We start from the raw sequence: 22,887 nt of genomic DNA on the forward strand, positions 1-22,887 counted from the left end.
TTCCACTGAAAAAAGGTAGGGCTATAGAAACATTTCTCGTACTCAAATACCCTCACATGTCAAATATGGTTCAATTTGCTTGATCAGCTCTCCAGTTTTATTGAAAATTGTAAGGGAGACCTCTTCTTCCCCTTTTCATCCACCTTTTTGAAGGAGTGAGGGATACCAAATATTCATAGAAGCATTTTTCGTACCCAAATATCGTTCCATGCCAAATTTGGTTCCATTTGCTGTTGTAGTTCTTGAGTTATGCAATAAAAATTGTATGAAACTTCCCTCCTTCTTTCCTTTCTCCCCGCTGGAAGAAGGAAGGGGTCTCAAACAATCATTAGAACATATCACGTTCCCAAATATCCACCCATGCCAAATTTGGTTCCATTTGCTTGATTAGTTTTTGAGTTATGAAAAAAATTAAAAAGAGGGCCCCTTCCCCCTTTATATCTCCCTACTGGAAAGAGAGCGGGGTCTCAAATAATCATAGAAATATTTATCGTATCCAAACCTTCCCATGCCAAATTTGGTTCCATTTGCTTTATTAGTTTTCGAGTTATGTAAAAAATATGAAAGAGGCCCCTCCCTCTTTTAACTGCAAAGAGGGAGGGGTCTCAAATAATCATTGAAATATTTTTCGTATCCAAATACCTTCCCGTGCCAAATTTGGTTCTAATGTCTTGATTAGTTTTCGAGTTATATGAAAAATTTTAATGTAACCCCCCTCCCCCCTTCCTATCATACCATTGAGAGGAGGGAGGGGTAACTAATATTCATAGAAATATTCCTCGTTCCCGAATACCACCCCATACCAAATTTGATACCAATTGCTTGATGCGTTCTTGAGTTAAGCAAAAAATTGTCTTTTGTTTGAGAGGCCCCCCCCCCCTTCATGCTAGGGGAGGGGTCTCAAACTATAATAGGAACCTTCCCCGGCCTCCAATACCCCCACCTGCCAAGTTTCACGTAAATCGGTTCAGTAGTTTCTGAGTCTATAGGGAACAGACAGAAAGACAGACAGACAGACAGACAGACAGACAGACAGACAGACAGACAGAAATTCATTTTTATATATATAGATAGATTGAAATTTCAATTCCAGAAACTACCGCTTCCAGAGGATATAGCGCCTGCTTGGCCTCCACTTTAGAAGAAAAATCGCTTATCGGTTTCCAGAATGGATCTCAGTGGGATCAGTGAAGGTTAGTAAACGCCAGCACTAAATTTTACTGCGGAAGTACGGACTTCCGACTTCCGAAAGACTTCCGACTAAGAAAAGTGAAGTACTAGATTGTCGGAAGTCTGTGTTTTGTTGCCAGTTCACCAGCGACGTTTCTAAAATTTTTATTTAAATTCACAATATTATACTAAATATAATAATTCTCTTTTTGGCTTTCTTACATAGGCATAGCAGGCATAGCGAGCGGTCAGTTGGGGATATCATTAATTAAGGGTCCAAGACCTCACTTTATAGGCCAATCGACTCAGCTCGACGAGTTACGATGATGTCCGTGAATTTGTATGTTCCATTAAATCGCTCTTACCACATTACCTCCTTTTCCAGGTATCACGATTTTGATGAATTTAGTATCAAAAAATTGGATTTTTTTTCCTGTAGGTCATATCTCAAAACCAAAAAAAAACAAAATTGTTTAAAATTTTCTATTCCATAGTAAATATCATGCTTATGTCGGCTCCAAAAAAGGTAGCCATTTGCTCAGCAGCAGTAGCCAGCAATCGCTAAATTAATTACCGAGGCAATAAAAAATTTGACAAAAAGTTCAACAATCAGCCGAGAGGATCGATCTCACGCCATCTATCATGAGAGTTCAGAAGGCTAACACCTTGACCACTAGTGAGCTGTAGCCGCCACTGACCGATCCCTTACTGGCGTACGACTTAAGCGCCACTCCGTTAGGAGATCGTACGCCACGGTTTAATATGCCCGGTGAGACTCCGCTGAGGGCGAGTCCATAGATTGTCCTTAAAAGTGGTTAAGGATCGGATCAGATAGGGCTCTCCAAAAAGCTAACCCAAAATGCGACGAAACTAACACATTATGACGAAATTGCTACCAATCAACATAAAATCCTTAGAACGCCTCAGTTATAGATCGCCCATACCTGGCAATCTCATCACTGAGCTAACGACCTCCCGTTCCCCAATTGTAAAGGACAGCTTATTTGCGCATGAAACCCCCCAGGTCCTCCCCAGACTACCCCAGTATGGTCAAATTCTTCAATCAATAATTAAAGGGATTTACAAGTTACAATTACAATTCATGAATTATATTTCCTACCGCATTTGGTATTATGGCATCTTAAACTAGCTAGTCCTACTTGCGTGCAACTTCAAAGAAAACGCCTAAAGGTATCCCTATCAATCGTGCGTGCTTTGGCGACAAGCTTATAGCAACATAGCTTGTCGCGCCCGGGCTTTTATGTTTCCAGAGGGGTTTCCCTAAACAAAGGCACGGGAATTTCGACCTCACTTCTGGCTTTACATTGGTGACGGGACTATGTTAACCGTCGGCTAGCATAAGAACATAATTCAACGTGGATCCTAAATATGGACGACCCCTTCGTTGAACATTAAAGCTCTCCAATTAGAATGGACTCACCGAATGCTGCGATCCTGTTCCTCGCTGGTCGGAGATGAGAGCTGTTGGCGATGTTGAATGATGACTCCTTAGCGGTGATGAGTCATCATGCTCTCGGAATGCTGGCTGGCGAGTATTCGACGACCTCGATGGCGATTTTGGCGACCATCGACGATGTTAGGTGCTGGCTGGTTATTTAGCGCCCGCTGATGGTGTTGGCTGACGCTTGGCGGTGATGAAACTCGACAAGCGAATTGTCGAGTGTCGTTTGACCTGCGGTCAAAGGTCGACGACCGCCGCTGTGCTGCTTAGCACCGACCTTGAACGGCTGCTGGGTCGGTTTATAATTGGCTGCACACAACGATTGGCCCACGCGGCCACGTGGAGCTCCCGTCGCTCCCCCAAGACGTTATGGTGACGAAACGTCTCGCTTCCGACGGATTCGGGCGTCGGGTGTCCTCGGCGTGGCGGGAAAACTTAAGCAGCGGATTGCTGCGTGGTCCGGGATTGGTCCCGCTGGGGAAAGATATGTGCCTACTTTGGCACAGATGGATTAAGCAACGCACATGTAAATCACAACGACGAAGCACAATTACCTTTTTGACTAAATTGTCACGCAAGAGTTAACTTTCTTGGCACGCACTTTCCTAAACTAAGCACCTAGTCTAGTGGGAAACAAAGCTAATTAAATTATTGATCGACAAATCTGACCACACTATGTTACTTTAAATTGGACGCAATCAGTCACGGCCCACACGCACTTCCACTGCCAATCACGCTCAAGGAACGTTTGATCGTCTCCTTGAGCTCTCAGTACAGGGAAAGCGACCTTGCTACAAACGCCCTCGGCGGAAGTTCATAATCCCTGAGAGTTCTATGAGAATATCTCAATAGATAAGAATTTCGGCTATGCATTAGAATCGCAGTAGCTAATTGGTTCTAACTGAAACAATTCAACACCTCGCGGGAGAATGTATGAACGTCTCCTCAGCGTGTCGAACCGCATTGCTCAAACCGTCGATCGCGCGAATCGATATTATGTTCGAGATCGATCGAGGGGCAGACAAACTGGGCCTACTTTAAGGCGGAGAGTAAATGTGGAATTTCCGAACATGCGGACTGCTACAGAGCGTCGAGAAATGTGGCTCTCAAACTTGAAAAGATTGAAATATGTTGATTGTAAATGAACTCGTTGAATATCAGTTCGCTTAATCTCCAAAAAACGTACTGGCCACCTTTTTTTATATTAAGTTTAGTAATTTTTTATATTAAGTTTAGAAATTTTTGCTATCGATTTTCTTTAATCATAATCTTTTTTATAGATTTATAATATATAATTCAGAAATAAGGAATCCATTATTGTGTCGTTTATTTCCAAAGATAATTGAATTACAGAGTTTCAATTATCTTTGGAAATAAACGACACAATAATGGAAAGCCTCCAATCCACTGATAAGTGTATTAAATCGGGTTTTTATACTTGTTCCCGTTTCCCGTGGAATTAGAAATAAATAAACAGTGATAATTCTCCAGGTTTATTCTCCAGGTAATCAAAAACCAAAGAAAACAGACAAGAATGGGGAAAACCATGACAATGGAAAAGCGATGGAATTCCGGATTCCAAGCGAGCAAAAATGCTGGCCGACCTTCCCAGAGCTCTCCGGGAATGCTTGGAAGCAGTTGGCTCAATCAATTAAAAGAACCGGCTCAGGTAAAGTTCGTACATCATAATATGATCGGCGATACTAATCAAAATTAATTGATTTCATTTTTATTTTTGCAGGATTTCGCAAATCAAGCAGGAATCTGCGGAAGGTTTTATTTTTTAATTAGTAGCATTATACATTATAACAAGAATAAAAAAATGAAATCGAATAAAACATCTAGTTATTATGATGTAATTACCAATTCAAATTTATTCCTATTTCGATTAGATTCGATATTAAAAAAGATTAATATTCATTACCACATTACATTGAGCTCATTAAAAATTCACGAAAAGTGTAAGTGAACTTCATGAGGCACATTAGGGTATGTTTACATATGTTGTTTTCACATAGCCACGACACTTGGCAGGTGGGGGTATTGAAGGCAGGGTAAGGTTTCTTTTATGGTTTGAGATCCCTGCTTCTCTCATGAAGGGAGGAAGGGGCCTCCCAAACAAAAGACAAATGTTTGCATGACTCGAGAACCAATCAGGCAAATGGTATCAAATTTGGCATGTGGTGGTATTTGGGTCCGAGGAATGTTTCTACGAAAATGAGGGGGAGGGGGCCTACCTTAAATTTTTTTATTTAACTCGAGAACTAATCAAGATATTCGAACCAAATTTGGCATGGAGGGCATTGGAAAACAAGAAATGTTTCTATGGTTATTTTTGACCCCCCGTTTTTTCCATTGACAATGACAATTTTGAAAAAGTCATATAGGGGGGTGGGGGGAGGGGGGGTGAATATGGTTATAACACTGAAATACTTGAAATATTTGTTCTGCTGTTATCATACATTTTTTGCCTTCAATATGCTTTTTTATTTGCTCAGATTTAGAAGGAAAAAATGAAAAAAATCTTTAAACTATAAACGTACGGAATCATGTGATTTTCAATTTTCTTTATTTTTAGAAATTTCTACCATGTTTAATGGATTAACAGATCTTGGTCGTTCCAAGAAGTAAAAAAAAACCTTTGACCTTGAAGTGTTAAATTGCCTTTATTGTAAGAAATTTAAATTGTAGTCAAGTTATCCATCAGAGTGTTCAGTTTTCCAGTAGGCGTTTAAGAAACGTATGACTTCAATTTTCTAACTTTCTAATCTTTTTTGTTTGTCTTTTAGTCACCAATATTTCAATAAACAAATTCAATCGTAATAAACAACAAGTGTTGGTGCCGGATTAAATTCATTTTTGATGAAGTTTTGAGCAGCGAAAAGATTCTTATTAGGATTATTTTTGTGTTTCAAAATATTTCTTAAATCGAAGGAATCATCATATCAATTCAGAATCATGGAAAATTATTTTAATATAACTTTACGTTAAGAATATAAAGCAAATACATATTTGAAATATAAATATAAATTTGAATTTAAAATTCGATTTTTTTTCCTTTGTTTACAGCTGGTTTATTGAGATTTTTTAAACTTTTCAAAGTCATATCAGATGTCTAATGCTAACCTCATTTAAAAATCTAAAGTAATGCTATTTTTCACTTGCGTTTATAAGAAATTCACGACTTATTGCAAAATAAGAATTCAGGTTCTGAATCACAGTAAAGATTCTCTTTCGCGAGTTTTTATCACCCTCAATTTTTCACCATTCAAATATGAATTATAAACTTAAAATTAACAACCTATATTATGAAATTCAAAAACATAAATTTAAATTTCAAATCTGATTTTATTTGATTCTGTTTAAAATGTATCACATCAAACATTCATATTATGGATGACCATGAAAAAACTACAAGTACTGCCAAACGGAAATCGAATATAAAATATTCATAGTAAGAGTTTGAATTTAAAAAAAAAAACTTCTCTTGAGATTTCAGCAACAATAAATCGAAAAAAGAGATTATGATTGTGTTATGATTTTTGCGTTCCCTGTGAGTTTTTAGAGCCAAAAAGGAACAAAAAAGTATTTATAAAAGTTTTTTCAATAAGAAGGAATTCATCTCCAGAACCCACAATCTGCATTCAAAACTAAAACACAAGGAAATAAAATCCACGTTTTCCGAGGTGCAAAGAATTTGAAAACTGATTTTGACTTATTTAGGAGCACTAAATGCAAATTTGTATCTTTTATATCAGCTCTTGTTTCCGGTATAAATTTTGAAAATACAAGGTTCATTGAAAAAATTTGTGCATTTTAGCAAAAGTGTAAAATATCAAAAAGATCAAAAAAAGGTTTTAACTTAATGATAAATTTTCATAAAGACTGTGAGTAATTTACCATGAGAGAAAATTATAGAATTAAGTATCTTTCCTCATTTTGTAAAATACGAAGATTATCTAGACGAAATCTGTATTGTTTTTTTCCGGGAATTTGTCAATTTTTGGCATTCTTCTCTCTCATCTGTATCGTTGAAGGAATAAAGGATCCTGAAAAGATTTTACATATTTTTTGTTGTTCATGTAGGTTTCTCATTGATCGATTTCACTCTAAACTGCTAAGTTTTAAAATTACTAAATGCTAGAAAATAAGAAGGGAGAGAAAAAATCTGACCAAAAAACGTTTGAGTCGCAAAAATCTTCCAAAATCAGTTTGCCTCGGTTTCAATTTTTTCCTTTTGAATAAAAACTATTTCCTTATATTCCACGAGGCAATCTATCATACAAAACAGTCAGAAGATCTTTTAATAATTGTTAACCAAAACTCCTGGATTTCAAGATCTACAGCAATTATGTCACCGATACTGCTTTCAGCTGATCTACACAATAATATTGAAGTTTTTAGGTAAAATTATGCTTAAGGTTTGATATTCTGAATCTAAAAGCTTGGCTATTTAAACTGGAAATAATTGAGACTCTACACTAAAGAAAAGTAGATATTAACATTCAGAATTAACCGTTTATTTTATAGTTATTTTTTATAATTCAAAATTATTTAAAAAATAAGGAATTCTGCGAAGGTACCTACATGAACAATAAAAAAGAAATAATAACTTTTTTTATAATTTATTTGTTGTTGTACAATCAAAATTGAAAATTTAGAATGTTAATTTTAAATTAAAGAGCAAATCAAATAAAATTAGGTTCCAAAAGCTTCATATTCAGAAACTAATTTTAATAATCGTTTTTTTTCTAAAAAATAATAATACTAAATTTCGAAAACACGATTCACAAAAATACTTCAATGAAGAATTCAATGTCCGTATGTTATGTTTATTTATTAGTTTATCGGCCTTATCGGTGAAAAGTAAAATACTTTCGATAAATTTAAAATATCAGAGCTCTAATATTTTGAAGCTCAGGAAAAAATCAAGATAGCTTGGAAATTTTCTTCTTCATTTTTATCTCTCAACAACGTATGTATTATTTTCATTGAAAAAATTACATTTATATCGAGAAATTTTTTAAAGGGCTCTTAAAGTGACAATTTTAAAATACCAGATATACCTACAAATTAAAAAAAAATATCAAATTTTTTTCGCAGTGGATATTATAGATTCACAGGTTAATTTATAAAAGGATGTGTAAGTTGTGTAGAAGGATATTGAAATGAGTAGATTTATAGAGAAATGTTGATAAAGTTTTCATTATTCATCTCTTGTTTCATACTTTTTTTAAATACTTGTTGTTCAGTGCAATTCATGGGGGAAGGAGGCGCAGTGTGCAGCTTATATTGTAGACTCATTTGCAACTGACCATCCCCCCCCGAGCAGACTTTGATGCCTAAATCGATAGCAAACAGTAGCCAAAATGAGCTATCAATGCCAAAATGATAGCATAATTTAGTGTTGTATTTTTCCCGATGCCAAAATTAGGTTTCATTCAGGTACCAATAGACTGAAATTTGATAGCAAACCAATACCAAAGTAAAGCATCAATATCAAAATGATAGCACGATGAGGTGTCGATTTTACATCAACATCAGAATAAGGCATCATTAAGGTTTCAATTTCAAAAATGTGAAAAGTTAGATTAAATGATAGCATGAATTGAAATCCAATTTTCATCAGATGTTAGAATGAAAATTGAACTGAAAACAAAAGACAATTTGAATTGAAATCCAATTTTCATCAGATGTTAGAATAAAAATTGAACTGAAAACAAAAGACAATTTGTCATTACCGCAGTTCTCGATTTATTCAGTGTTGCTTTCTCTGCCATAGCAGAACTAGCAATCATTAAGGTATCGTGGTTATCTCATATACATATTTTAAGTTTCACAATCTGATTCGAAATTGTTAGTCTGTAAAATATTTTTACATAATTTACCGAACAAAAATTAAAAACCTTGTCATGATAACAAATTTCATCTAATTTGACTTAAACGATTTTGGATGGTAATTTTAATGGTTCTAAGAATAAATATTACGTATCGTAAAATAATTTTCAATAGAATAAAAGTAACCTTGCATGGCATCCCAGTTAAGTATCAATTATCGTGACATTTCAAAAGAGCCAAACTTCCAAATATTTTCGATCACGATGGAATAACAATAATTCTAGCTAGAAGCGGTGTAGCTCCAATAAATAAATTCAGTTTTACATAAAAAAAAACAAATATAGACCCCGTTCGTTTTTTGGCAGCACGCTCGTAAATTAAATGTTGCCAAAATCAAACGGCTTTTCAACATTTTTTTTTTAATTTTTTATTATTATTTCAAACTACTCAAAATTCTAGAAAAAACATAATAGTTACTAGCAGTCCATTTATTATATTTGCTCAATTATATAAGTTTTAAGCAGTAAAAATAAAGAATTAATCTTTTTTACTGCTTAAAATTAAATTTAACAAGCAAAGAAGGATTAAAAATTTGTTCCGATCTAATGTTTCGCATTAATTTTGAATAGTTTAAAATAAAAATAAAAAGTGCCAGAAAACACTTTTTAGAAAGTTGCCAAAAACGAAAGGTTTAGCATGAATGTTGCCAAAATCGAACGCGGTCTGTAATTCAAATAATCAATAATTTTTTTTTCTGGGACAAAAATTCAATTTACCAAAACTGCGTTTTTTTTGTTTGCTCCACCTCTGTTAATATTTCAATGAAAAAGTAGACGTTTTTTTTACTTGAGTGAATTGGTAGTTTCGCCCTTTTGAAATATAACGCGACAAACAGAAGTGAAACGTCAAAAAAACGGGTTTGTTTTGATTTGCTCCGGATTTTATTTAAGTCCGTTCCGGGTCCGGTGTTTCGGGTGTTTTGCGCCGTGCAGCAGTTGTTCTGCTAGTGCAACTCGAAAAAAAAAACAAAGTCGTGGCGTGTGGTCGTTGTTCGTGTGGTCGTTGCTTGTGGTTTTTGTATTCACGGGCTCGCAAGGCCCGCAGCTAACCTGTTGCTGTTTTGGGGTCCCGTACACCACCAGGACGTTGTTGCACTCCGCACGCCGTCCCTGATAGAAGAATAGATGCGTACGCAGTCATCAAACTCAGTCTGCATGCGACCATAACATCCACCAGGGTTGGGTACCCGATCTCCGCAAAGTTTGCTTGCAACCCAGCCGGCACCACGAGGAGGTTGAAAATCTGAGTTGTAAGGAAAAAGGTGATATGACCACTATTCGAAAATTGGGTCTATGCCCGTCCGCCAGCCAACACGGCGTGTGCTGTGTCAACCGTTTTTTTTTATGCCTCCTACCTAAAACAAAACAACCTAAACCCTATCCGTTTTCTTCGGTCGATCTGTTCCGTCATATCCAGTACAGTGAGGTATGTAAAAATATTGTCTAGTTCTGGATGACTTATGCGAGTTCAGTCAGATGTCGAACGATTTCTTCTTCCCTTCCTGATAGCCGAGTTAGTCAAAATGCTACCAGAACGGATTGTTCAAAAAACAAAAGACTAAGGTAACTAACGATAGATTCGAACTTCCTACATGATTTCACCTTTTTTGTTTATCTTCTAGGAATAACATGTGGTCAAAAACGACTAATAAAGCGAGCATTAGGTAAAATTTTACCATAAATGTCTGCTCTGGATTGCCGTTTCAGTTCCGGTCATTCTCGTTCCAGCACCGCCGGCTATGGTGCCGTAAAGCGGACAATAGACTACGCAAATGGCGTGCGCAAATTTGATGATTCCACGACAATTTTTTGATTATATTCTAGCCTACACACGATACAAACATATTTCGCGCAAACACAAACGATTGCTGGCGAAAACAGCAACAATAAAAACCCCTTCCGGCTGAGGCTGAGTAAATAGCGTGAATTTTGCACGAGAAGCACCATATACCATGTCACAGAGGGTTGCTTGCACAAAAAATTTCAATCCAGACCGTTCACTCAAATTGTTTGCGCACTCATCACATCAGTGCCATACAATTCGTATTGAGAGCGCCTGAATTTCATCGCATTTCCCAAATGTGGTGTAGTCTACGACCCGCTTAATAAGATGTGCGTATAATTTCTTAATATTATTTCTGCGTTAAAATCCCAATACGATAATTTTTATTTCTAGGGATTACTGTATCGATGTCCGCAATCTTGTGTGGTGACAACTGAAATGCCACGGAGTTTGGCAGTCTACGACCTAGTTAAAGATCCAGGTGCTTAAACCCGGTACCAATTATGTGATACATTCTGCGGGTGAGTATAATTGCCTTTTCGATAATGTTAAATCTAAAGACAACACACAGATTTGGTCTAACTTTAATTTGAGCTAGATTCAAATGGAACGCCAAAAGAAAGTTTGAATTTGATTTTTTTCCCTCTTTAAAGATTTCATTTTAGGTTTTCTTTAGATCATGATTTTTAACTTTTCGGATCGAGTGTTTTCTTTCTTCATTTTGAAACTATAATAAATAAAATAATATGGTGCGCCGTGTTTCAGTTGTCTGTATCGTTCTAGTCGTTTGAGCTCACGGCTATTTCAAGCCCCAAGAGCAAACCTCTTATACAATTAAAAGAAAACAAATTATTCAGACCATACGAATAAGGATTTGAAAAAACAAGGATTTGAATGAACATATTTAAATTCCCCATCACTGCAATCCAAACTCCTAATTGAGCAACAATAAAAAATAAAACAAAACGGATGAATTGTTAAAAATTTGAACTTTTATAATGTGATTGCATAATTATAGGCGAATTTTATAAGCTTTGGGTTAGTCACATACCTCATTGAAGCAACATAACGAAGGGCGGTTAATTTATAGTGATTTCGTTTATTGGCAGTGGCAACCTACTTACCCACGAGTTTTGCCCTAACTGCTGTTATTATGTTCGGTTATTAATTCAGAAGTCCACTAGTTTTGCCCGAGATTTGAACCTCAAGCAGGCGGTTGCACCCCGTAAAAGTTGTCAGTGTTGGGGGTAAGCATAAGGGTGAGTATAGCAACCATATATATGCATCGTCCCGGGTAACGATTCTGTTTGTTTATTCAGAAAAAGTTTTGCCCCGCGCGAGTGGAGATAAACGAAAACGGCATTAATAAGTTGATGTTAACTTAAGCTTGCCTGTTAATCGTCTGAATGCATTTATCGGACTACCTTTCCCAAAATAGTATACGAGACTGTATTCTTTCTTCTTATTGTTTATAAATTTGTTTTATGATTTTAAGATGCATGTATTAGGCAATGTTCTTTTATTGAGTTGTGCTAAACTTTACTAACGAATCATTTGGGATTCGAATATATCATGTTTCGAATTCGCCTATTAAAATTTCTCAAGTTGTTTGAATGAATCGGTCAAATGTTTTATGCCCCAACCTAGAGTGTTTAACGAGAATGCTTTTCTACAAAAACAGATAACCAACATATCTTAAAGTTAAACTTTGTTAAGAATGAATTGCAATTAAAATTTATTATTGAATTTAATCACTACATTTATTTTATATTTAGGCGGGTTTTTTGTCGCTTTTTTGTTTTCTGAGATTACAATTGAGTTTCTTTTTGCTTCATGGCCTTCGCCTTTCATGGCATTCAATTAGAATTTTATCAAGGCGTTAACTAACAGTCAAACGCGATTAAAAATCTTCTTCGTTTAAGCAGTATTTGAGAACTTTTGTCCAGAAGAGTGGTGGTATATCAGTTCAATTTTTGCATGGCCTAATTAAAAAACGGAATTGAAGGTTTGTGAAGCATTCGGAAAAAGTTCGAAACATGATGTCGTATTCATTTTGACGTTTTAATGTTCGTTGCATGCTCTGTTGCATAATTATAGGCGATTTACATAGCATACTTTACTGGCAAAATAATACTCAATGTTGCTATCATGTCCTGATTGTTAAATTTAGTATCATTTTGCCCGAATAAAGTTGGCACAATACCAAAATTTGGGTATCGTTTTCGTTTGTAGGATAGCACAGTGATGGCAAATTTGGCTTTCAATAGAAGCTTGTTAATACCTCGTTTAGGCATCCCCGTGATAAAATTTTTGAAAGCATCACGATGCCAAATTTTGACAGCAGATTATACCTTAAAATGGCATCATTATGCCCTCAAAACTCGTTTGGAAACGTTGGCTAAACAAGGCATCATTAAGGTTTCAGTGAAACCTGGACTTGGGATTATCGAGGTATCCATATATGAAAAGTGAGACCCAAATTTTGGCATTGTACCACCTTTATTCGGGCAAAATGATATCAAATTTTACTTTCAAGGCATGATAGCAAAATTAGGTTTTATTTTGCCATAAAAGTCTGCTCGGGCCCCGCAACCCCTCCCCCTCCTTTCACTCACTCAACTGATTGTTTTTTCACCAGATATGTATTAACGTTCCTTCAAATAGACTGATTTTTGAAAATTGGAAAATCACCCCCCCCCCCAAGAGCCAGCTCTAGGACCGCCCCCCCCACTCACTGGAAGGGGGGAGGGGGTCTCTTAAACAAAAGAAACATGTTTGAATAACTCGAGAACCAATCATGCAATTGAAACCAAATCTGGTATGGGTGTGTATTCGGGTACGAGAAATGTTTTTTGCATATTTCGAGAACTAATTAAGCAAACGGAACTAAATTTGGCATGCGAGGGTATATGGATAGGAAGAATATTTTAAAGATGGTTTGAGACTCCTCCCTTTATACACTCTCGCATTGTAAAGATACCGATCATTTATTTATATTGAAATTATTTTCACGCAATTTAGAAGGTATAGCAACCCACACAAATATTAATGCAGTTGAAAGTAGCTTCCAGATTTTAAAACACCTTTTAGGTAATTCAATCAATAATCAAAATTATAAAAAATTATAAAAAAAATTGAGAGAACAGAAATGGTATTAACAGTCAAACGAAATTAAAAAAAAACAACTGATGTTCCTTATATTTCCCACTGATGACCTTTTCTGTTACTGGTACTCGATTGGATTTGAAACAGAAAAGTTATTGCGGTTCCAAGATTGTATTTTGGTCAAAAATTCTCGAATGAAACGCAATGCGTAAAAAATACTCATTGCGTGTTGGACAAAATTTGCGGCCTTTGAACTGCAATAACTTTTTTACTTCAAGTCCAATCGTGTTGCAGTCTTCGGGTGAAATATTTGTCTCAATTTAGTCTTTAAGAAAATCAACCATAAAAACCAACCAGCTAGTAATGAAAGAAGATATTGATGAAAAACCAGTATTTTTCGTTCCTTCCGGGCAAAATACCTCAAAATTTTATTCACATTTGAGACTCAAGCAACCCCTCCCTATGGTCAGATCTTCCTGAAACTTGGCATGTGACCTAATAAATTATTTTGACTTGGAGCTAGTGAGATTTACCATGTGTTATTCTTCCTATACTATGATAAGTATACTGCAGTTCGTTAAATTTTGAAAAACTACAAAAAATACTATTATGGTAAAGTAGCCATAACTTCTTCAATTTTTAACCGATTTTGATAAATAACCACTTGAAATCTTTGTTTTAAATTGACATTTAAGCGAAAAAGAAAATCAGATTTTTTAAATGCAACTATCGAGTCTAAAACTTTCGTTAAAAAAAAAATTTTCTCTAAAAAAATGCGTTTTTTATAATTTTTTTTTCTCATAAAGCCACTAATATCAACGATAATGTTGGTCAAACGCGAAAACAGTGTTCAGATGATCGATAGAAAACTTATTCACCTTCAATATGCAAAAGAGGGATTTCAAATTACTGTTGTGCCTTCCGAGATATTTCATTCTAAGTACGAGAACTTTTTTAATTTTTTTTCGAAATTTCATATTTGGAGCATAACTCAAAAACGGTTCTACTGAGATTTTTTTGAATTTCATTTTCGGTTTCAGCGCCCGATTTTACATTAAAAATGTTGGTCAGTTGATTAAGTTCACGATTTTTTTTGAATTTTGTAAACTAGTGTTATTGATCTGATCGAAAATCAAGCGACCTAACATGTTGGAAGGACGCATATTGAAATATGTTTTCTTCGTTCGTTTTGAATTTCGAAACTTATACAAAACTTGAAAAGTAAAAAAATGTATTTGTACGAAATTATTGGGCTAATATTGAAGCGTCTTTTGTAAATTCACAGTTGAAAATCAATTCATAGTGACTGGAAGTCCCTGTCAAAGGTCAATTGATCAGGCAAAGGCGCACAAAACATGCAGTGATTGAAATATAGTGGAAAAATAATTCGTGTAATTATAATAAAATTTGTCCCGGTGAAAAAATCGTTGTTTGGAGAGATTGGCTAGAAGTTGGTAAGACCAGATCGATCTTCAGACATAAAATCTCTTTACTTACTGCACCAGAGTACATTTCTCATCAAAACAGCAAAAAAAAAATATACAAAAATTAATTGACTCTTACAGAAATAAATATTTATGTTTCCTTACCTATTTCAACAAGATCAAAACACCTGAATGAATGTGAAAATTTGTTGATGGCAAAGGAGTTCAAGTAAATTTTTTGGTGGCAAAGGGAAGTGTCCGTGCCAAAGGGGTATAAGTGCCAAAATCAAAAAAGTATGTCGCCTCAATCAACGTCAAATAAACGTTGATTTTTGCAAAAAAAAAAAATGTAATGCATTCATGTTTTCATTTGAAAAGATCGTTCTCATGAAAAAGGTTAAAAAAAACCAAAAAACTTACTGGTTCCCAACGAAGTTCGTGTTCTTTTTTCTCGAAATCAGCTTTTATGCACTTACACTGCCGGCCTAAAGTTTGGGATCACCCACTAAAAAACATGCAAATTTTGATCATTCATATCTCAGCCGTCTAAGGACATATTGCAAAACTTTTGATATCATTTGAAAGATAATGAGCAAAAGCTATATCGGAAGTTTTTTTTTCCAGATATAATGTTTTAGTTTTGTACCTTAAGCTTAACCTAAAGTTAGAACATTTTCAAAAAATCGCACTCAATATTCAAAGCCGATCATCTCGGGATAGGGTGGACCAAATTTCAAAATTTGTGTTGCATTAGAATCCTTTTTCTTCATTTCTCAAAACACAATAAAAAAATTCTGTGCAAAAATTAAAAAATCTGTTTTTAATTAATAAAATAGACACTTAAGATATTGTCCAAAAGTTTGGGATCACTTCTTAGTATGGTGTATCGGCCAAAAGTTAGGGATCATTCTTCAAAAAACATGCAAATTTATCTCATTCATATCTTTCTCATCTAACATCGCATTTCCGATCTGAAGGGTTCATTTGGGAGCTTAGGAATTGTTGTTTCTTCATGAATTCAAAATTATTCAAAATTATATTTCAAAGTGATATCAGGATGAGATCAGAAGATTTGCAATATGTCCTTTGACGGCTGAGATATGAACGATAAAAATTTGCATGTTTTGTAGCGGGTGATCCAAAACTTTTGGTCGGCAGTGTATACCCCTTTGGCCCCAAGGGCATCATTTTCGTTTAGATTTTTGTTCAAAACGTCCACAAACTCTCAAAAGAATTCATTTTGGAGCTAGGGATTCTCAGCAGTTGTATAAATGAAACGCGTGTTTACAGGTTGGCAACGAACAAAGGATTGAATTTTATTTGTCAGAATGATACACGCTAATTTATGTTCACTCACGTTTGGGTTACTTCAATTGGTACACTGCTATTTTATAACACTGTCAATATCCCGCCTCAATTGATGATCCCCAATTTCTCTCGTAGTTTGCAGAAGCGTGCCGATGGTAGTCCCTTGGTTAAGGCGTCCGCCACTTGCTCCTCGGTTTGCAAATACTGCAGCTCCAGTTGACCTTTCTCCACCAATTCTCTGACGAAGAAGTTCTGGATCTCGATGTGTTTCATACGTTTGTGTTTACGAGGATCCGACGTAACGGCGATACATGGTTGGTTATCCTCGTACACTGTAATCGGTAGCTCGACGTCTTGTCCCACAGACTTCAGGAGGTTCGTCGCCCACACGACCTCGCAGCTAGCCAGACACAACGCCATCAGTTCCGCTTCGGTACTCGACAAGGCAACTGATCCCTGTTTCTTGGTCGCCCACATCACGGTAGAACCATACAACTTGACGACAAATCCGGAAACTGATCTTCTGTCGTTGGGGTCGTTTCCCCAATCCGTATCAGCGTACCCCTCTAGCATTTTCGATGATTCAGTACGCTGGAACACATGAGCTTACTATCAACTGTCCCTCTCAGGTATCTCAGGACTCGTTTCAGGTGGACCCAGTGATCATTGGTAGCACAACACTGGAATCCCGCAAAGTAGCTCACAGCTGCCGACAGGTCTGGTCTCGAAGTTACCATTAAGTACATTAGACAACCCACTAGCTCCTTGTACGGTTTGTCTGTGTACTCCTTCGGATTCTCTCCTTTCTCCAATCGCAGGCGTGGGTCCATCGGAATAGCGGAAGGTTTACAGTCGCTCATCCCGAATCTCTCGAGCACACTCTTGACGTAAGTGCTCTGGTCGATTTCCATGAGTCCCATCTCACGTTCACGCCTGATGTTCAATCCCAGGAATGACCTTACTTCCTGAAGATCCTTCATCTCGAATTCAGCAGACAGGCTTTTCTTGAGTTTCTTGATCTCCTTCTCCGAGTTGCTCACAAGCAATATGTCGTCCACGTAGATGACAACGTAAACAACAACGCCGTCCTGTCGTCGATAGTACAGACACAGGTCATGCTCGCTTCTCTTGAACCCAAGACTGCTCACAAAAACATGGAAACGCTGATTCCAGCTTCGAGAGGCTTGCTTAAGACCATAAATAGCCTTGTTCAGCTTACACACAAGACCATTCCCCTTCTCAAAGCCAGCTGGTTGGCGGTATATATCCTCGTCTAATACGCCGTTCAAAAATGCACACGTTACGTCCATCTGGTGTACGTGCCAGCGTTCATGGTTCGCCAATGCTAGGAGAATCCGCAGCGTCGACATTCTAGCAACAGGTGAGTAGGTCTCTGAAAACCAGTCTGGCTTTGTACCTGTCTACTTCACCATCACACTTGCGTTTAACCTTGAATACCCACTTATTATCGACCAATTTTCTACCAGCAGGTAACTTTGTTAAACGCCACGTGTCGTTCTTCTCCAATGAAGCTAGCTCTTCTTCAATTGCACGATTCCACTGCGACCAATCACTTCTCTTCTTGAGAGCCTCGATATCCGACGGAATATCGTCCAAATACTCCTCAGCACTTAACGCAACACTGTCGCACTCAAGTCATAATCACTATGCCACGCGGGTGGCACCGTAGCACGATCGCTTCGACGCACGTCACCGTTTCCCGAGTGCTCATCACCGACCGACGCTTCGTTTTCACGACCGCTCGACTTTCGTCTTTCCCGTTTTCGATCAACACCGGCGGCGAACAATGTCCCAACTTTTCCTCGTTGAACACAACATCACGAGCTGTGAAAACCTTTCTTCCGTTCCACACTCGATAACCGCTCGGACCGTAACCGACAAACCGAACTTTCTCACTCTTCGAAGTTTTATTGGTACGTGTACGTAACACTCACTCCCGAAAACGCGCAAGTTCGAAACGTTTGGCTTTTTCCCGTGCCAAACCTCATACGGAGTCTTATCACCGGCGACCGCGACGCTTGGGCTTCGATTAAGCACATTATTTGCAGTGTAGACTGCCTCGCCCCACAAGTTCTTCGGCATTTCACTTGCTTCTAGCATAGCCCGCACTTTTTCCACGAGAGTTCTGTTGAGACGTTCACTTACGCCGTTCTGCTCTGGCGTATACGGTACCGTTGTCTCCAGCAGAATACCCAACTTCTTGCACAGACGCCGCATCGACTTACCGGTATATTCACCTCCATTATCGCAAACCAATCGGCTGATCTTGGTTCCGAAATGAGCGGATGCCATTGCCTCATATTCCTCAAAGCACTCCTGCACATCGCTCTTCGACCGAATGAGGTAAACCACGCACATATGGGTAAAATCATCCGTAAACGTGACGAAATAGTTGTTTCCGTCCCACGTTACTGGTGTCACAGGTCCACAAACGTCACTGTGAACGATTTCGAGGGGTCGACTCGCACGCTTTTCGATACGGCTGTGGAATGGCTCACGGGATTGTTTACCAACAATACAGGCTTCACACAACAATTTCACAGAGCCGTCTGCGACGTCCTCTACCGACAAGCCATCCACCATTTTCTTCGAAACTAGTTTCGCTAGATTATCACTACCTACACAGAAAAAAAAATCTGAATCCTTAACGACACTGAAATTGAAAACCTTTATTATTGCATGACATGGAACGCGATTTATTTATGTAAATTTACAAAATAAAAATGGTTGAATCTTTAACAGCACTGAATTCTAATGACACAAATATTACTTGACACGGAACGCGATTATTTGATGTAAATTTACATCACATATTATGTAAATAAAAAGAAGCATCACATACGACGGAATTTTCAGTGCGAATTAAATATTACACGTCTTAATATTTTACATGTCTTTCAAATTTAGCACGTCTGTTGAAGATTGCAGACGTGTAATATTCAACTCGCACTGAAAATTCCATCATATGTGATGCTTCTTTTTCGTTACATCATAGGTGATGTAATTTTGCAATTTTTTTTCGGTCACACGAAATTCTCAACAACACTGAATTGGAAATTTCTCAAAATTACACGACATGAAATATTACAATACACTGAACGTGATAATGACATGTAAAATTATAAACTGTGAAGAACAAGACCAGACAAATGTGACAAAAACTGTTAGTCAAGTCGTGCGCCAAAGTATTGTCCCCGCGCGCGAGTAAGTTAATCGGTGTTGATAGTTCCCGGAGATATCCGAAAAGCAGGGATGCGGTTCTGGAAGCGGATCCACGGTGTTCAACATTGGATCCGGTACTTCGCGTAAAAAATAAAAAAAATAAAATATAATGTGTGTTAAAAAAAAATTTTGCCGCTTAATAAAATGAATCATATTAATTATAGATGAGTTTTATTTTTATTAAGAGACGTGAAAATTCCAGCATTGAATCATATTAACAATAAATAAAACAAAACAAATTCCAATTGGAAAGTTTTTCTTCCAACATTCAGTGATTTTATAATTTACATCATTTTTATTTTACACGTTGCTAAATTTTACATCATTTTTTATTCTACACGTTGCAAAATTTTACTGGCGTGTAATTTCCAACTAGCACTGAATATTCCGTCATATATGATGCTTCTTTTTATTTACATCATATGTGATGTAATTTTACAGATTTTTTTGGTAGTGTGTAGATGGCCAAACCTTTGGTGCCACAGCTCGAGTTTCTTGCTCACTTTGCCACTTATCATCGCACTTTCACTTGAGTTCACTTGTTTACACTCAAAGTCCATACAGTACAACTTGCCAAACTGGCAACCAGTGGCCACTGTCTCACCATCGGCCTCTACTGTTATACACCCTCTGTAGAAAATCACTTTCTTCCCAGATCTCTCCAATCGCCTGAGCGACAGAAGATTTAACGCCAGATCAGGAATGTACAAAACATCTTCCATGGTGATCACAATCTTTTGACCATTCACCACTGCTTGTACGACGACACGACCTTTCTTGTGTGCGCGCAACACTACTCCACTTTTCGCGGTCTGAATCACTACCGGCGTATGGAGAGTTTCCATAACCTCAAACAACGAACTATCGTTGGACATATGCTCAGACGCGCTACTGTCGAGGTACCACTTCGATTGCCTATTCACACTGGCAGCAGCAAATTCCACGTCGGCTGCAACAAAACTCACTGTTTTCGCACTCACATGTGCCTGTTGCACCGAACTTTTATTTTCGTGCCTTTTTGCACCACTATTCTTTGGACACTGCGCCCTCTTGTGGCCAAAACCGTGGCAGCCAAAACACTTTATCTTCGGTTTCTGTTTTCCAGAAAACGCGGCCTCTTCTTTTTCCGCTTCCGGCCGTTGGCCTCTTCGCTTGGCCTCCACATCCAGGTACTTTCTTCGCAGATCCAGCGTCAAATTGTCAGACACAGCCTCCATGGCTGTCGTCACGGCGTCATACGATTCCGGCATCGTAAGCATGAGGTGACAAATTACATCTTCCTCCTCCATGCATGCGCCAGCACCTTTTATCTCCCGCACCAACTGATCGAAGCGGAGAAAATGGTCCTGCAAACTATCACTCTCACTGTATCGCATAGAGAGCAACTGACGCCTCCGAAGAAACCGGTTCGTCAGACTCTTCCGCTGGAACACACTGTGGAGTCCATCCCAAATCTGTTTCGGGCTGTTTTTGTCCTTGACATACTCCAAATGGCTGTCGGCGATAGCCTGAATCAACACGGACCGACACCGATTGTCCTGTTTAACACGTTCCGCGATTTTCACTTCCTTTCGCGTGGCAACTTCCGGACGATCGTCTTCTCGGACATGCCAGAAATCCTCCTCCTCAGCCGCTTTCTCCACGCAATGAAGCACATCCAACTGCTGTAGATATGCCTTCATTCGGAAGCACCAGTTGTTAAACCCGGATCCGTCAAACGGCTTGATCCGGAGCGATCTCGTTTCCTCCTCCATTACGACCGACAAACTTTTTCGATCCGAAAACTTTTCGTTCGCGAAAAACTTTTAGCACGCGGTTTGGAACTGAGGTTAGGCTGGGCCCATAACCTCTCAGCAGGAGTATAAATGAAACGCGTGTTTACAGGTTGGAAACGAACAAAGGATTGAATTTTATTTGTCAGAATGATACACGCTAATTTATGTTCACTCACGTTTGGGTTACTTCAATTGGTACACTGATATTTTATATCACTGTCAATAGGGATGGTCACACTATTGGTTTATGTCATGTGGATCAAAATAATACTGCTGTTATCTACGTTTTTTGTTTGGGTCATTATTTTTCTAAACAATGAATTTGTCTTTCAGTCCCGTTTTAAGCATAAATTCTTCCAGCTTCTCGCTCAAAATGTCGCTTAAAATAATTACCCCCTCCCTCTTAAGACACCTCATCATCATATTCTTTTTTAAACTTTGTAACGGGTCGCAGTAGGAAAAGTGGTTATATCCGTGGATTTTTCGCGTATCATTTTAGCTTACTGCGAATGGATATCTGTGTAATGAAATGGGTACTTTTCTATGGGTGGTTGGAAAAAAGAGTTTTCCTGATAATAATAATTAGAAAAACGGTCTCTTAGCCATTTGGTTCTTGCTTTTCGAAGTCGTTTTCAGCACATCAACTTTCATAGTTGGTTAGTGGTGTAAAGTTGATCTACTCAATTTGGCTACAAACTGGGTTTTCGGTCCTGATTATAATCAGTGGCTGTTGGTTCTGAAAGTTTTTTCGTCTTGTTTCAGTTTCGACCTCCAAAGGAAATCGAAACAATATCAGTAAAACTTCATCCCAGTTGAAAGCGCTCAAATGTTACAGTTAAACATTTCCAGCTGATTTAAATAAGCTCCTGCATCGGTGTCTGATGGTTTTCCCCATTTGCTTACCTTTCCCAGATGCTGCGATCCTTCTGCACCAGCTGCCGGTAGCAGTGGGTTGTTATGGTGTCCCAGAGCTGAAACAACTCCCGCCTGAAGCTGTATCGTCGAATTGCGGACGACGATGCATTGGAGGACTTGGTCGATTTGGTTCCCACCGATGAGGTGGCCGAGCTTCGCGCCTCGTTTCCGGCGCTGGCATGCAAACTGTTCCTCGGATTTTCGAATCGAGCGGCGATCATTTTATTTTGCTGTTTCCCTTAATCTGCCGTTCCAATGAAACCACTACTGTTTTCAACAAGCCACGTGTCCCAGAGAAGAAAATCGATGAAAGCCGGAAATTTCCATTCACCGCCACCAGCAGAGTGCTCCGGATTTGGATTACACCTGTTTTGTGACCGTTTTTCTTCTTTTCCCCCCTCCTGTATTCTCACCTTGCGGTGTCAAATGCTCCCCCGGTCTGGTAAGAAGTCAGCAGTCACAGAGCGCGGGGGTGTGTTTCTGATACTTTGCAAAAAAGGAAAAGAAGCCAGGGTAGTAAAATAGAACCACCTATTTTTAGCAGAACGAGTTGCAATTGTACTTCCCTTCCGGTGCTAAGATCAAAGCCGGAATGGAGATTGTTTTTCTCATACCGATTCGCACCGACGACTGATGCGAAGAGCCGTTTGTTCGCAATGTATATTTTACCGAGGGGGAGTTATCCGGGGAACCTAGGGGAAGTTCATTTTGCTGGAATGGGGGGATGAAGATTGATCCTGCTCTGCTCTCTGTTCTAATAATGTCGCACTTTGACGTTGATGATTCTACCGTGTTCGCCTGCTGA

The 22,887-nt window shown here is 38.1% G+C and overlaps 1 protein-coding gene across 1 annotated transcript in view; it reads right to left on the bottom strand.

Annotated features, from left to right (window-relative positions):
• LOC129738202 (pickpocket protein 28) overlaps nucleotides 1-22,303 on the bottom strand; it is a 43,535-nt gene extending 21,232 nt beyond the window's left edge. The window contains exon 1 of the mRNA XM_055729393.1: nucleotides 22,071-22,303. Within this exon, the coding sequence (XP_055585368.1) occupies nucleotides 22,071-22,303 (233 nt within the window). The remainder of the gene's footprint in view (nucleotides 1-22,070) is intronic.
• Nucleotides 22,304-22,887: the final 584 nt, after the last annotated feature.

The sequence above is a fragment of the Uranotaenia lowii genome, chromosome 1 (genome assembly GCF_029784155.1).
Source record: "Uranotaenia lowii strain MFRU-FL chromosome 1, ASM2978415v1, whole genome shotgun sequence".
In the NCBI taxonomy this organism is placed as follows: Eukaryota; Metazoa; Arthropoda; class Insecta; order Diptera; family Culicidae; genus Uranotaenia; species Uranotaenia lowii.